A 15701-nucleotide genomic window follows, 5' to 3' on the forward strand; every position below is an offset into this window, starting at 1 on the left:
ATCCAATCACATATACAATAAAAGAAGACAATGGAAGGAACAGCAGAATAAAAAATCATCACTATAACCAGGACAGCTGATTCTCCTAACAGATTTTGCTGAGAACTAATTATGTAGCAAAATTTCAGAATGAAGTTATGGCAGCACACTGGACACACACATCAGCTGAAACATCAACGACAATCTATACTGCAGTTTGCTATTTCCGAAAATCTTCTACTGATGATGTCACAACAATATGCTTAGCAGTCATTAGTGATACACAGAGCCATGGCACTGCTGAAGTTGCTGCTTTCAATGAAATTTGACTAAACTACCTGTCTACATTAAAGCAGTCTCCTATAACTTCAGTTTATCTGTGGACTGATGGTGCTGCACAACATTTTAAAAACCGAAAGGCAATATCATACTTGTGCACATTATCCAACATTCTAGGATGTAATGTTGAGTGGAACTATAACGCAGCATGACTGACTGGGATGACGCAGAATATCTGCATGGAAATATCATATGTACTTCGGTACATTATAATAATATATATGATATGCGTAAATCACTTCGTGATTTAAGACGGCGCTTATTCCGTCGGATCCCGGCCAACTAGTCACTCATTACGAGTGCACCTCAGCACATGTGTGGACTTCGGTCCTAGGTTCATAGATATCTATGACGTAGTGCAGAGGGCGGCCACTAGAGGGAACCCAAGAGTTGGAACTTAAAAGTGAGACGATTCTTCCGACGCCGAGGTGGAATCCGGTGTGGCTTAGTGGATAAAGCGTCAGCACGTAGAGCTGAAAACCCGGGTTCAAATTCCGGCGCCGGAGAGAATTTTTCTCCGTTCCATTACTCTTTCATCGTATGATGACGCAGAATATCTGCATGGAAATATCATATGTACTTCGGTACATTATAATAATATATATGGAACAATATTCCCACAAAGACAAAGGTTTATAAGGTTTAGATAAATACCCAAATTAAGTTAGCAAAACTTCCTCTATTATTATTATTATTATCTACTTTGTTACTTCACACAATTTGAGGAAGTGCTCATAGCCATTTCATTGTTTAACTCTCGATTTTTCTGGTAAAAGTAATGAAAATCAGTTGAATTTGCTTCTTCAATACCTATTTGAAGAAAAGCTTTCTTCAGAATCTTTCATTTCAGCGAAAGAATTAATGTTTTTAACTTGCAGCTAGGCCTATAGTTATAGTATAAGCAATAATTGATAAATATCATAAACATTATTTGGGTGTTAAGACAATCAGTTAGTTACTGTGATCTATGGAATTCAAGGTCTAGCCCATTGAATAATGACACTTTTATTTAACATTAGTTATTATAAATTACTATTAAACATTATTATGTGACCGTGAATAAAATATTTTATTCAACTAGCGGGGTGTGCATTATTATCGTTCTCATGTAGTTAAAGGATTCGACTAATGCCGCTCTTCCTTCAAAATCAAATTCTAATATAATCATCTATTTATCCCATTGATTGTGTAAATAAATACTATTAAGTTATTTACTGACACAGTAATTACATGGGATAATATCCAATGACATTTAGGCCTATACAAATTCATAAGATTTAATAAATCATATCATTAATATTAAAATATCTGTCAAACAATGTAGGCCTACGAGTTAATATAACACTCCATATTCAAGTAAAATAATAATTCAATAATCGATTAACTTTAACGAACTTATCCCGACAGAATTGAAACAGACATTTCTCCTGATTTCTGTTAGGTAACAAGTTATTCAAAATGGACATAGCCTATAACGTATAATAAGTTTTTTTGTTTTATAACTTTTTAACTTAGACTACTTTCATGTTGCTTTCAGGGTGACTCTGGAGGGCCGCTTCATATACGACTTAAAGAACCTTTCTGCATGTTTGATGTCGTGGGGATTACATCGTTTGGAAGCATCTGTGGCTCCAGAAATTCACCTGCCGTATACACCAGAGTATCAAACTATATTCCTTGGATTGAAAAAATTGTTTGGGGCTAAAATTGCCTAGCACAGTTTCAATTCACAACGCTTATATGACAATTTGATTATTATTACGAGATTCCATCTGTCCCACTTATTCTTGTTCTGCATTGTTTACTGCAGCTTGTAATTTTTATGTCACTGTTATTCAGTATTGTGGGTTAAATACTGAGACAGAAGAGAATAACCCCAAAATACAAACCACTTCCAACGTATTGTTTAATGAATAAGTTATATGTCTGTAAGATAGGAACGAATATGGTTAAAAATATGGCAACTGGTAATAAAAATATTATGATTTGGGTGTTTAATGAATAATTCGACTCCATTTGTAGTTTATGGGTGTACATTTTTAAAATTGTATTTCTTATTATTCAATCTAGTCAAAAATGTATATCTTTCTTCGATAATTAAAAGTAATGTTATATTAATGACTTCGTAGAGTCAATGTTCAGTGGTACTCTATAATATTCGTAATTAGCAGTGCTGTTATATATTTCTCTAATTTTCGGTTTAATATCTTGAAGAAAGAAAAGAAACACAAGAAATATACAGGGTGATTCAGAACCTCTGCAACAAACTCTGGGGATCGATAGATCTTTCAATAAGAATCATTTTTCGAAAGCAACCCATATTCTCCGAAGTCTCGTGTAGAAGGTATGCGACATCGAAAAGAAAACAGGTTTTAGTGACATTTACACTTAATGATGAAATTAATTATTCATTTATTTCTTCAAGTTCCCTTGCGGACAGGTTACAAGTGTCCTGTTATTTTGATGCCCCGTTTGGATAGAGAATTCTTCAAAACACGCTTCCGCTGCTCATGGAGGATGTACCCGTCACGATGTGAGGAGACATGTGATTCAACATAACGTCCCAACGCACTTCAACCTGGTTGTACGAGCACATCTGAACACCATCTACGGGGAGAAATGGATATTGAGAGCCGGACCTGTTGCGTGGCCAGCGTGGTCACCCGACTTCATACCCTTAATCTTTTTTTTTTTCTTTTGGGACATGTGACACCACTAGAATTGACACCAGAGAGAAACGACTATGCGAGTATTAGCTGCTTTTGATCAAATTCGACACAAGCCGATAACAACTGCTATGATGGTGTAATAAATGTAATCAAGTTCAGGGTAGACATTTTGAACATCTGTAACTTGTCAGCAAACATGCTTGAAAAATAATTCATTTCATAATTGCTAATGTCACTAAAACCTGTCTTTTTTCGATGTCGTTTAGCTCCTAAACGAGGCATAGGAGAACATGGGTTATTTTACGAAAAATGATCCTCATTACGAAATCTATCTATCCACAGAGTTTGTTGCAGAGGTCCTGAATCACCCTGTATTTAACATTAAACAAAGAAGAAGGAAGGGAATTAGGACAAGAATAAAATAAAGGGAGCAGAAGTAGTAGAAGAAAAGAAGAAAAAAGAATGTTATTGTTGTTACTGTTATGATAATAATAATAATAATAATAATAATAATAATAATAATAATGATGATCGTAAAGCTATAATATGAGTTTTCTAGGCAACAATTCAAATTTAGTTGAATGTATGTATGTATTCTGACAACTAAAACTTTAATTTAAATTAAGTACTTGTATTTCTAAAAATTGACGTAATGACTGAGAATCGACGATAATGGTGCCATTTTGATCCAAACAACAGCAGTTTCAGTTTTTCTTGGAATATATCTAGAAGAAAATGGCTAAAAATTAATTTTCGAAGAAGTGTACCACATATAAGAGAGATCGTAAAAACACAAAAACATTGTATGCAACGTTAGAAATTCGTCATGACTTATTTTTTACTAAACAAAATCTGTATTAGAGTCTTTGATATTTACGCCGTGAAACTTAAGAATCAACAAATGACTTGATAAAATGTACATACCCACTACTTGACGAATCCTTAAAGTAATATACAGCTACAAACGAAGTTTATTTTATAAATAATCAAAATATTTATTACATTATAATTATTAAAGTTATATATAATTTAAAGTAAAAGAGTGCTTGTGTATGTGTGTGTTTTTGCAATTACATCCCAGTAAATTAAAATCTCGTTATTACGAGTATAATATAAACATCATACTAATTGGTTAAAAAATGAACGGATTATAACCTAGCTTGAAGCAATGTCATATGAATAACTTGTACTCTGCAATAAAGTAATCGTAATTTGTACGCATGTGAGTTATAAAATGGAGTTGGAGATTTAAAGGCTGTGTAATATATATGTAAAACAATTCTTTTCTTCAATTTTTTATGTTTTTGATTTGTCATAATGACTTCAAAACTATAAATCACACACGATAGAAGTTTTGTTCTTTAACATTCATTTTACAATTCATACGTAGCTAATATTCATAAATATGTACGTAATGATATTTGGATACGAGTTTTAACGTAAGTAAGAATGTTATCCTAAGAAGGAAACATAAACAATATAATATAGTGTCTAACTAGTTTAAATTAATATAAAAATGGATTTACTTACTATATATGAACTGAATTTGATATAATAGGATTATATAACAATCAGACTGAAATTTTTGTTCATCTCATACACTAAAATAACACATCAGGCCCATTTTCACAATATTTCTTTGCTGTAATAAAGGTTCAATGTTACAATCTTTAAAAGAATGAAAACAGAGTAATAAAAGGAGTATGATTTTATTAAATTATTATACCTCTAATGTCTTAATTTATATAATATCAAATTTATAAAAGTAGCCTCTAAGGTACAAATTAAATGCAATCTGCTGTATAAGTTATATCTGGCTGTGTTTTGTATTTATTTATGTTAAATAAATTATCTTTGATAATAGTTTCTTTGAGTATTTATAACTGTAACTTATATATCTTGAATTGTCGACTTTTATTTCCTACACTCAAATTCTAAGTACAAGCCAAAAAAATCTCTTGAAAAATGTCTGTCAGTTAATTTTCACTGACTGAAAAGATTGTTTAGTAATTATGAGATATAGTACTTGTAATATAATGGGAATTTTTTTAATGATAATTAAATTTGAACAGTTTCTTTGTCTTAAACTTTCTATCGTTTGAAAAGCAAGAGGTATCTTAGAAGAAAGAAACATAATATTAAGTATTTTGTATGATCACAGAAGATACGATGAATATTTTAGAGAAGAATTAATACCTTGCAGATATATTTTAAAAATCATAATCACAACGTCAGTAGATAAATAAAATACATATTTTATCACGCATGTATGTGATATTGTAGAATCTGCGAATATGAAATAAAATTCCCTTATTCAAACAAAACGTATCCTGCTTCTAACACTAATAAACTGTTATAACTGAATATGTATGCCACAATTAATATATACAGTAAATAAATCTACCGACGTTTGGTACGATAATGCACTTCTTGAAATTAATATAACAATATTGTGATTGCTATGGAGTCGTAACTATATTGAAAAAATAATAATTCTATAAAGTTACAGTCATGTGGAAGCTTCAACAGAAAATCTTGTATGTCCTTTGGTTAGCAGAAACAAAGTTGACTCGTCACATAAAACAGATAGATCAGCCTATTGCATTTTCAAGACAACTTTTATCAATTTCACTATGCTGCCATCTAGCGACTTTAAAAATCCTGATGGAATTGCATGTCATAACAGTTTGCAGCAGTACTTCCATCTAGTGGTCGTTATCAAAAAAATTATTTTCGACAACATCTTAATTAGGCTGACCAGATTTTTTATGGTCCAGCAGGGGACATCGGCAATTTTAAGAAAAACCACAAACGCTTACCTAGTCACTCTTCGTTGAAAAGTGGGAGAAAATACATTTAACAGTAGATACAATGATAGAACTTTGCACATTAAATTTGTGGAGTATCTTAACGTTTTGAATTAATTGCATAAACAGACGTAACTCTTATATACAGATAATTATAGCCACTAAGAATTCAATTTCAGTACTGGCGCATGCATGGAAGTCTTTCACATAATATTGTACACACTGAACTCTAATACACAGATTTTACAAGTACTTCTCTGAAGAATGTATCTTTTTAAGGATCTGTTCATTCCCACATAATTTCACACTAAGTTCTTCAAATGAGGAATGAAAGTTTGTTTTCATTTGTAAGTCTAACAAAGCTTTAACTGTTTCAACTTTCTTTCTTGACTTTTCGTCAATCCATATTGAGTTCACTGTGGAGGAAAATCTTTCAACCGATGAATTACTGACTGGACGACACATGATTAATGACACTATTTTGAGAAGATTTTCAAACTGAATAAAATCTTTTTGAAATGTTGAAAAACATCATACCACTTTTTACCTGTTGATTTGTCACAAAATTTCTCATTTTTTGAACTACTTACAAATGGATGCTGCGGCAGTTCTAACGCTTCTGCGCAACGCGAATGCTAAGATGACCAGAGATAAAGATGCTATGTTCTTCTCATAGAGTGCGGAATATCTCATACTGTGCTCGCTGGTTCTTCTGTCTGATACTGAGAAGCGTTCAGAAATGTGCATGAATCGCAGAAGTTCCATCATTATGCTTAAATATTTAATTGTAAAATTTTATTGGAACAAACTCAAAGCTTATAGGAACAAAATTAATTTCCAGGGACAAAACGAGGACATTTGTTCCCCGGGACAGCAACTCAAAACCGGGGACTGTCCTCGGAAATCGGGGACGTCTGGTCAGCCTAATCTTAATTCGACTGACAAGTGGGCTAAATTATGGAAGATTACAATTAACAATACCAAGACATCCGCAATAATTTTCAGCAAACGTCGAGCAACACTACCACCATTTATTTTCCTCACAAATGTTCAAATTCCTTATGTACTGAAAACTAAATACTTGATAATTCTTCTTCATTGGCGTCTCAACTGGAAGGAACACATTTTGAAAAATAAATATGCTGCTCTAACCCGTCTAAAACAGATCATGCCTTTGGTCTTAAGTACTGTCCTCTCCTTACGATGTAAGCTAAGTCTATATAAACTATATATTCGAAGTCAAATGACATAGGCAGCACCAGCTTGGGGATTTGCACCGAATACTTCCTTACATCATCTACAAGTGGTCCAAAATAAAACATTTCGAATAATAGAGGTTATGAATTCTATACAAGACAAATACAGATGCACGATGATCTTGAAATGTCTACAGTTTATGAATACATCCGAGTTTATATACAAACAAGAGAAAATGACAATGTACTAATTTCAAATATTGGGAACTATAATGTTGCTATGTATACCAAGCATAAAACCCCAAAACATATCCTACTGAATTAATAGGTGGTAACTTATTTTTGAGTTAACCACTGAATCGTATTGGCCTTATTATTATTAAAGAAAATGGATGAATTGTCAAGACTCCTCATAAAGTCGGAACAATAACAGTAATATTAAGAAAGAGCATTGTCTCTCATAACATGGGAATGGCCAATCTGATATATATGTGATCAAGGAAGAAACACTCTGTTCTAAGTACGAGTTGTCTTTGTCAAGTTTTGCCACGCTACCAGCAGTAAAAGTCAGCCTTTTAACTTTATCTCCGGCCGTGATCCGCTGTGTTATTTGAATTTTGTGTGCTCGCAGATGTAACCTCTTGTGTAAAACATTATGAATCGTACTGTGAAGAAGTTGGAGTAGCAAACTTATTTGTCGAGTTGATTTTCTTGGATTTCTTATAATGGAGGTTTGGATCCGTTCAATGTCTACTTCAGAAACTTTTCGCTTAGAATGCTTTAATGGTTTTCGGCAACAAGCTTCATGATTATTTGAACTTTGTATCCTAGGTCATTATTCTCTTATAGTCAGGAATGAGATCGTGCTGTATTTTACGGTGCTGTATTTTGTTTCTACTAACGAAAGAACACATGAGATTTTCTCCTGAAGCGTCCACACAGCTGTAAATTAATTCAACTTATTTTTCAGTCTAGTTACGACTTCATGGCAACCACATCATTGCTACATAAAATGCAATGAGATACACTACCGAACCTCGGTAGATATATTTCTGTTTGCCATATAATTGTTCAGTTATGATCACTAATTTTATTGGTGTTTTAAGCTTGACATACTGTACATATTAAATTTAACATCTAATAGCCTTCAGCATCTGGATTAATAGGATGTTTGGACCATTATCTGTCGCCTAAGTTAACTTAAATCACATAATTTGTTGTGTAAGAACAAAATTGAACCAAACGAATTATAGTAAAACTTCTTTCATACGCTTCATACTCATACGTTTTTCCACACTTATACATTTTTTTTGTAGTTCTGCAAAATTTCTATACCTTCCATGTTAATTTAATTCGGGTATCTGTTTTTCGTTTATACTTTTTTTAATACTTACTTATACGATCATATTTTAAATTCCAGGAGATACAAAAAGTCATTTATAAATGAAAAGTCCACTGCAAGAATGATGGATGTCATTTGGAATACATTTTTCAGGAGAAGCAATTGAAAGTTTGAAATGCTTAGCGCTCAAAGCTTAACTGTGATTTTCCGATCATTACTGGACAATGACTATCAGTGTTAATGCCATATAACTCTCTATGTACATTCTATATGTCTTAAGCTATGCATTGACAGTCTTGGTTCATTTTCGACAAGAAAGTGACATCCATCATTCTTGCAGTGGACTCTTGAAATGTTCTAAATCGATTTTGCTCGAAATTAGGTTTGCTGTGAACATATAATAGCGCGAAAATATAGCACGTCTCCATTGCTAAGGTGCAGCCCACTTTAAAATTCAATGAATTTCGAAGGTACCTATGTTTGCTTCGAACAATCTTGTGTCCTTTAATGACTGTTCCTGCTTTAGAAACAGTGAAACATTTAATAACATGCCATTATATAAGTGAACAAATTACGAAAGAGTAATCACAAGTTAAGGGTATGGTTTATTCCTTAGGAGCAAGGAGTCCAAAATAAAATAACCACGTATTATTAAATGAAGATTACATGGGGAGAACAAAGTAAGTCAATGTCGAAACATTTTCGGAATTTGAGTTTCAAATGTAATATATCAGCCAGCTTAGTCTCTATGCAGCTAGGATTCTGTACAAATATAATCTTACATTCTTCAACAATAGGCTATGTGTTATAAATTTTAGTACGTACTGTATAATAAACTCAAAAATGGCTTAACTATGAAGTTATAAATTTCACTTATGAAAATTTTACTAAACTGACTTCACTCTTTCTGCCCATATAGTCTTCAAATGCTATTTCATGTTATTAAATATTTCATTTATACGTTTTTCTCACATGCGTTTTTTCTTCAAACTCCCATAAAACGTATAAATGAAGTTCTACTGAATATAGAAATATAATTTGTGCAAATATATTTTGCACATTTAAATAGATTCTATAGAGGATTCCACCTTAAGGAGAAAGCATTGCTCATATGAATATTTCATTAAATGGTCATAGAAGCGCCCACTTACCACAAAGCTTCTGCAATGAACTAGGCAAGGCCAATAAAACCAATGTTTTTTCTTAACCTGGACTCCTTCACAAAAATGCGAGTAATATTATTAAAAATACCTCTCTCATATTCATATTGTCTTTGCACTTGAACTGATATGCTACATGGTTTCCTATATTAATTATTTCAAAGGTACAAAATTATTCGCACAACCTCAAATACTGTAGGTAGTAATTTAAACACTACACCATGTTGTTACAATGCAGTATGGGGAATATTACTGTTTTAAAATATGTGAACCCAAATTGAATTTTTGTATAGAAAACGTTGAATTATGATATGATAAAGATTATTAAATGTGAGGTTCAGAAATATATATTTTTTGCAATGATATTCCAAATATGTCTTTAAAATAAAAATGTTTATAACAAAGATAAGCACTACCACTGGAACAAAAGAAAACATTGTTTCGTGAAATACATTATAGTTGTCGTGGAAACTAATTATTTTAATACTACTGTGTTATAATTACGTAAAACTGAGATAACTTATTAAATTAAACACTGGATTTAATTGTCATAGACACAAATACTGTAGCTTCCCAGGAATATTGGTATGTATAAAAAACTAAAAAAATTATCAAAATGAATGAAGCGTCAATTAATTCTCATAAGAAATAAGTTACTTACGTTACAAAAAATTTGTACATTCATTTCGACAACTTACTAGCTAATTCTATCTGCTAACTCTGCAGGAATAACACATAAACAAAGACACATACAATACTATCAACAAACAAAAATATACTTACAAAATATCACTATTATGTACTGAGTAAGCGTTTAATTTGACATAGAATATGTAAATAATGATAATAATTAGAAGAAAAGGATTTATATAGAATTTTACTCGTAAACATATGAGGTCAAAAGTAAGAGTTTAATCTTGGTCTTTAATTTTAATTATTTAGTGATTTATACAAACTGCACAAAAATTCCAGAAAACTTTTCAAAATGTTTATATAACACTTTGAGTAGAAAAAGATAATTTTTGGCTATATAGACACAACAGGAGACAGAAATGGAAAAGCCGCTTTAATATAACTATTGCACTTTACTACGTCATTCTACTTTTGACCAATAAAACGATACGAATGGACGTGTTTCAACCAATCATGGCTGTTTATCGCTACAATTTTATCACTTCCCTAGCATTTGTTTCTTTGTTTGCCAACATTTCAAACTGAAAATTCTTTACGGTACCTTCGAGCATTAAAAAGTAAACTTTTATGTTCGAAGCACGGCAACATAAAACATGCTTTGCGATCGTCATATGTTTAACGCATAGAAGTCAACTGAAAATGGCGGGCCCGTTCAAACGTTTTGTTGGAGCTAACATCAGTGAAATAACATTTTATTAAGTCAATTAATATTTTATTGTATTGGAGTACGGTACTTTATTTCTCCTAATCTTTATATATCTTCTTCTAATCGTGTAATAGTCAATTAATTCCCACTCGAGTTTTGATTTTCTCTAGATAAATCAAAGCCTCTAGTGAGATTACTGTTGATAAATATGTACTATCATGTGATGGAAGAACATTAGTATTTAATTATTTAATAACATCCTAAAACCAAATTGTGAATCTCATTATAAGTTCTTGAGATTAATATTCAAGACACAGATCAATTTATTTTATATTGTACCATTTCTGCCAGCGGAAATGACGGTTCATTTGTAATTTTTATCTACTCTCAATCCAACTTGAGAAGAAAATGGCAGGAGAACTTTTATTTACCTAGCTCTTTTACAGCTGTCGGAGATTTTTTTTTCTTAATTTTCCAACCTTCTCAAAAAACTTTCACTTTTGAATACTGTTTTCAGATATGCTTCTTCCAAGATATTTCGTCATAAAATTACCATGTCGAAAATATTCACATGATGGTTTTCTCTAACAATATCTAGTATCAATTATTGAAATACTGTTTGTAGTTTTAATAGTTTTATCTTCAGAATATTTTCTTCATTTCAAAGTAGAGTTTACTATGAAGAAACCAAATTAAGTATTTATGGCTTTATCGTGTCACTAACAATTTTAGTTCAGAAATTATGTTTTTGAGCAACAATATATTTCACAAGATTCCCACGATTCGTTTTAATTTAAAAAATATTCATAATACCATCATTCCAACGCTGTTACCATGCCAATGGTGGCAGTTTTAGTTGCTGCAGTCTGTTTTTATAACTTCACTAGGGATCTTCTGGTATGTCTATGGGAGTGACATCCACTGGTAATATTTCTGGGCTTCTGGTTTCGGAATCAGAGTCGTGGGTATGCGTAACATCACGAGATCTGATTTTCATTTCTGTTTTCCTAAGAGAAGTGTCTCCAAGCCAGTGTTCCCAGATGAGGCCTCGAAATTGTTCTCTGGGTTCTCTGGGGAAGTAGTATTCTCCATTCAGGTTTGCTTCGAAGCAGCTGTAACGAGAGTAGACACAAAATGTGGGCATAATATTGTTCTTCATTTCTGCTTAGTTTGATTTTGACAACCAAATGATCGCCTCCATACTGAATAGGAAATGAGTTCCAGTTTAGAAGCATGGGAAATTTAATGTAAATTGGAATGTAACATGTTTTTTTTAGGTCGTCCATTTTTTACACCCAGAAACTAAAGCTCAATGGAGCTTGTATGGTGTTGGGATAGATGTCATCTGACCTTCATACATTTTTTTTTTCAGAGGAGGGGCCAGAATGCGAACATCGCAGACTCTAACGGGCTTATTATGCCTTACCACTAGAGATGAACAAAACTAACTGCCGCTGTGTTCGTTGCATTTGTCTTTCGAGGCTCGTCTCGTCATTCTCGTGCGCTTCGAGTCTCGCTCATCATTCTCGAAATAGCATTTGGTCCGCGTAGAAAGATTTCGTAACTTTGAATAACATACATCATTGAAATAGATAACATTATAAATGTTTAAATGAGACAAAAAGACAAAACAGAACAGTACCTTATTTATCAAAATGTCCTGGTTCTATTATATTATGATATTATCTATGGTTATATAAATAGAAAAAAATTCTCAAATAAATTTGCATTTCTAAGAAACATAAAACACAGCCTAACGTTAATATTTTTTTTACTTGAGATTATACACTTGATCTTAAACATATGAAAAGAAAATTCCTAGCCTTTCAGTAAGGGCCTCGTAATTAAATAAAGACTGGGGAGCGGATTATTATACACTGAAAGGTAGAGATTTTTCAAATAGGCTACTTGATTGTTTATACATATACTGTATAACAGTTGCCAAAGTAGATGTAAGTTCAGTCAGGTATAAACAACTGTGGCGATTCAAGGCTGCTTGACTTCGGAAGTGATCAATCTCGAGTCTCGAAACACTCACAATCAGTCTTTACGTCAAGGACCGACGCAATACAACATTGTCGTACGGGTTTTCGGCTTTGCGGGCGCTGTTAGTACTGTTCTCCAACCAGAAGATAAACCGTGAAAGGAATGTGCTTACTATTGCGTCATCTATTGGAGCGAAGTAGATAGATAATATTAGAGTTACAACGTCGGTTTAAAAATCATGCGCTCTCCTGCATATGTTATTTCCTGTATGGAGGGATTAAAAGACCAGGAGATTAACAGTGATCTAATTTTGTAACTAGGGTAGTATAAAAATGTGTATATCAATGTTATGGTTTGTGCTTTGAGAGATAGCCAATAGAGATACGAGTACCCACGTGTGTGACCTTATGACATCTTATAACATCAACATTCATTCACAGCATCACCCTGCTCCGTTTCATTCCCTGGAGACTTTCTCGTGGTTGGAGTCAAAGACATTTTATAGTTTAACCTAGACTCACTACGAGCGCTGTTCCTCGACCAAAAACTGAACACTTTCGCGCATCTCCATCTTGGGGCAGAGAGCCATGTGATTACAATATGTTTACATCACAATTCCGCTTAATTTGAAATAACATGGAAGGTTATTCAGTATTATTGAATGTGTTAGGAGTAAGTGCGTATTAATTTAATCAATAGTGTGTGTGTATATAGTGTTTATATAGTTTAAATGAATCGTTCTCCTGTGATATACGTGAAATCACAGTGTAAGCCTACTATTTTGCTACATATTGAGGCCTATACATATAGTGTTTATATAGTATTTTAATCATGTTATGAGTGAAACCATCGTGTGCTCTTGTGCTGCATACAACTGTACAAAGAGTGTTCTTTTACCATTTATTTTCATCGTACTCCTATATAAATTCCGCAAGTGGAATCATGGTGTATAGTTGTGCTGCATACAACTGTACGAATCAACGTAAGAAGGATTCGGAAATTTCTTTTCACAAGTAAATTAGTTACATATATTGTATTAGGATATTGTAAAATGACTGAGAACATTAGTACATATTTATTGTGTTAATAGAAGAGAATGTTTTATAGGAGTAAGCGCAAACTTTCTTTTTAGGTTTCCATTGCAAAAGCCTGAGCTTCTCAGTAAATGGTTATCTGCTGTTAAACGCGATAAATTTATACCATCAATTCACCACAGGCTTTGTTCAGTTCATTTCATAGAATCTTGTTTCTGGAAGTCTAATGGTAATAAATTACTGAAACCTGACACAGTTCCATCAGTTTTTAATTTTCCAGCCCATCTCACAAAGGTAATCACAAAATAAGTTTAAAAGGCCATAGTCTAGTTAGATTTTTGACCTTTAAAATAATGTTTTTTTTATGTTCATTTATTTGTAACTTATATTGAAGTACGGTACTGAAAGTTACTTATAACATAGATCCATGTCTATATTTTGCAAATCATAATTAAAATGCTCATAAGTTAATGTTTTTATGTGTTGGAACCCGTATGTCCACATTCAGAATTCTTACCACTTCTAAAATTTATTTCAGATTGAACAGCCACCCCGTAGAGTATTAAAGAGATCATTAGAATCAGACAAACATGAAACAAATGAAGAAAGTAACAGTGGTACTATTTTAATAAATACTGATCAGGTCGTAACAGTGCACAACTATGCTCTTAGTCCCAGAAAAAAATGTAAATTAATGTAAAAAGAGCTGGAAAGAAAGAATGAACAAATTGAAAATTTAAGATGTCTAAATTCCACATCACTAGATCCATCTTTCGAAATAGGTGAACATAAAATTCAGGTCATGTTGGATGCTTGCTACATGATAAAATTAGTTAGAAATTTATTTGGTGAATTAAAAACTATTAAAAATCAAAATGGCAAAATAATAAGCTGGAAATTTATTGAACTATTACAGAATATTCAGGATATTGAAGGATTGACTTTGGCAAACAAAGTATCAATGCGTCACATTAATTATGTCCAACAGAAAATGAAGGTTAAGCTTGCTGTCCAAGTGCTTAGTGCCTCTGTTGGTAATGCCCTATTATTTCTTTGCAATGACCTAGGTCTTAATGAATTCCAGGGTTCAGAGGCAACAGCAGAGTTCTGTTTATTCTTTGATAAACTATTTGATTTTTTTAATTCAAAGAATAAATTTGCCAAGGGATACAAGTCTGTTCTGTGTAAAAGAAATAAAGTGATTTCTTTTCAGTTTTTGGATTATGCTGAATCTTACTTGCTAGGGCTGAAAGATCAGTATGACATCCCTTTATATAAGACAGCAAGAAAAACTGCAATCATAGGTTTTTTGTCATTGTGTCGAGGAGTTAGAAACATTTACAATGACTTGATTGAGACAGATCAGATGAGCTATTTAGCCACCTACAAGTTCAGTTAAGATCATTTAGAACTCTTTTTTAATAAAATCCGAAGCAGACTTGGACACAACAACAACCCTACAGCTCTGCAGTTCAAAGCAGCATACAAACATTTATTAGTTGTAAATGAAGTAAAGAGTAAAAATAATGGGAACGTCACCGAGAGGAGTAATGTCCAATTATTACCTTGGTGTGGAGCAAGCAAGGCACATGTTGAGCCCGTTACTGAAGATCCCCTGTGTTTCGGAAATATGAGACGCTATGACAACAGTAATAATCTACTGGTATAAGCAGAAGATCTCTATAGCACTTTTTTCCTCACTTCATTTGCACTGAGTGAATATTCAGAAAATGTAGTAACATACATAGCTGGTTATGTAGTAAAGCAAATTAGTAAAACGATAAATTGTGACACTTGTGAAGAAGCGCTTTATGAAAATGAAAACTACAGCAAGGGAATGTCATTTTTGT

The 15701-nt window shown here is 32.6% G+C and overlaps 2 protein-coding genes across 4 annotated transcripts in view; one reads left to right on the forward strand and one right to left on the reverse strand.

The window, feature by feature from the left end:
- The window catches only part of LOC138698002 (venom protease-like), a 79724-nt gene that overhangs the window by 51783 nt on the left and 12240 nt on the right, over positions 1-15701 (forward strand). Inside the window, exon 7 of one of the 3 annotated variants that reach the window (XM_069823674.1) lies at positions 12204-12278. The exons of 1 other annotated variant lie outside the window; for it this stretch is intronic. In XM_069823674.1, coding sequence (XP_069679775.1) covers positions 12204-12263 — 60 coding nt within the window. In that variant the 3' untranslated portion in view covers positions 12264-12278. Of the gene's footprint in view, positions 1-1855; positions 2440-12203; positions 12279-15701 lie in introns of those variants that run through there. One more of the 3 variants, XM_069823673.1, reaches the window with a different exon arrangement.
- Positions 10659-15701, reverse strand: part of LOC138698001 (uncharacterized) — a 210155-nt gene continuing 205112 nt past the window's right edge. Inside the window, exon 11 of the mRNA XM_069823669.1 lies at positions 10659-11943. Within this exon, the coding sequence (XP_069679770.1) occupies positions 11715-11943 (229 nt within the window). The 3' untranslated portion in view covers positions 10659-11714. The remainder of the gene's footprint in view (positions 11944-15701) is intronic.

This window comes from Periplaneta americana, chromosome 4, assembly GCF_040183065.1.
Source record: "Periplaneta americana isolate PAMFEO1 chromosome 4, P.americana_PAMFEO1_priV1, whole genome shotgun sequence".
In the NCBI taxonomy this organism is placed as follows: domain Eukaryota; kingdom Metazoa; phylum Arthropoda; class Insecta; order Blattodea; family Blattidae; genus Periplaneta; species Periplaneta americana.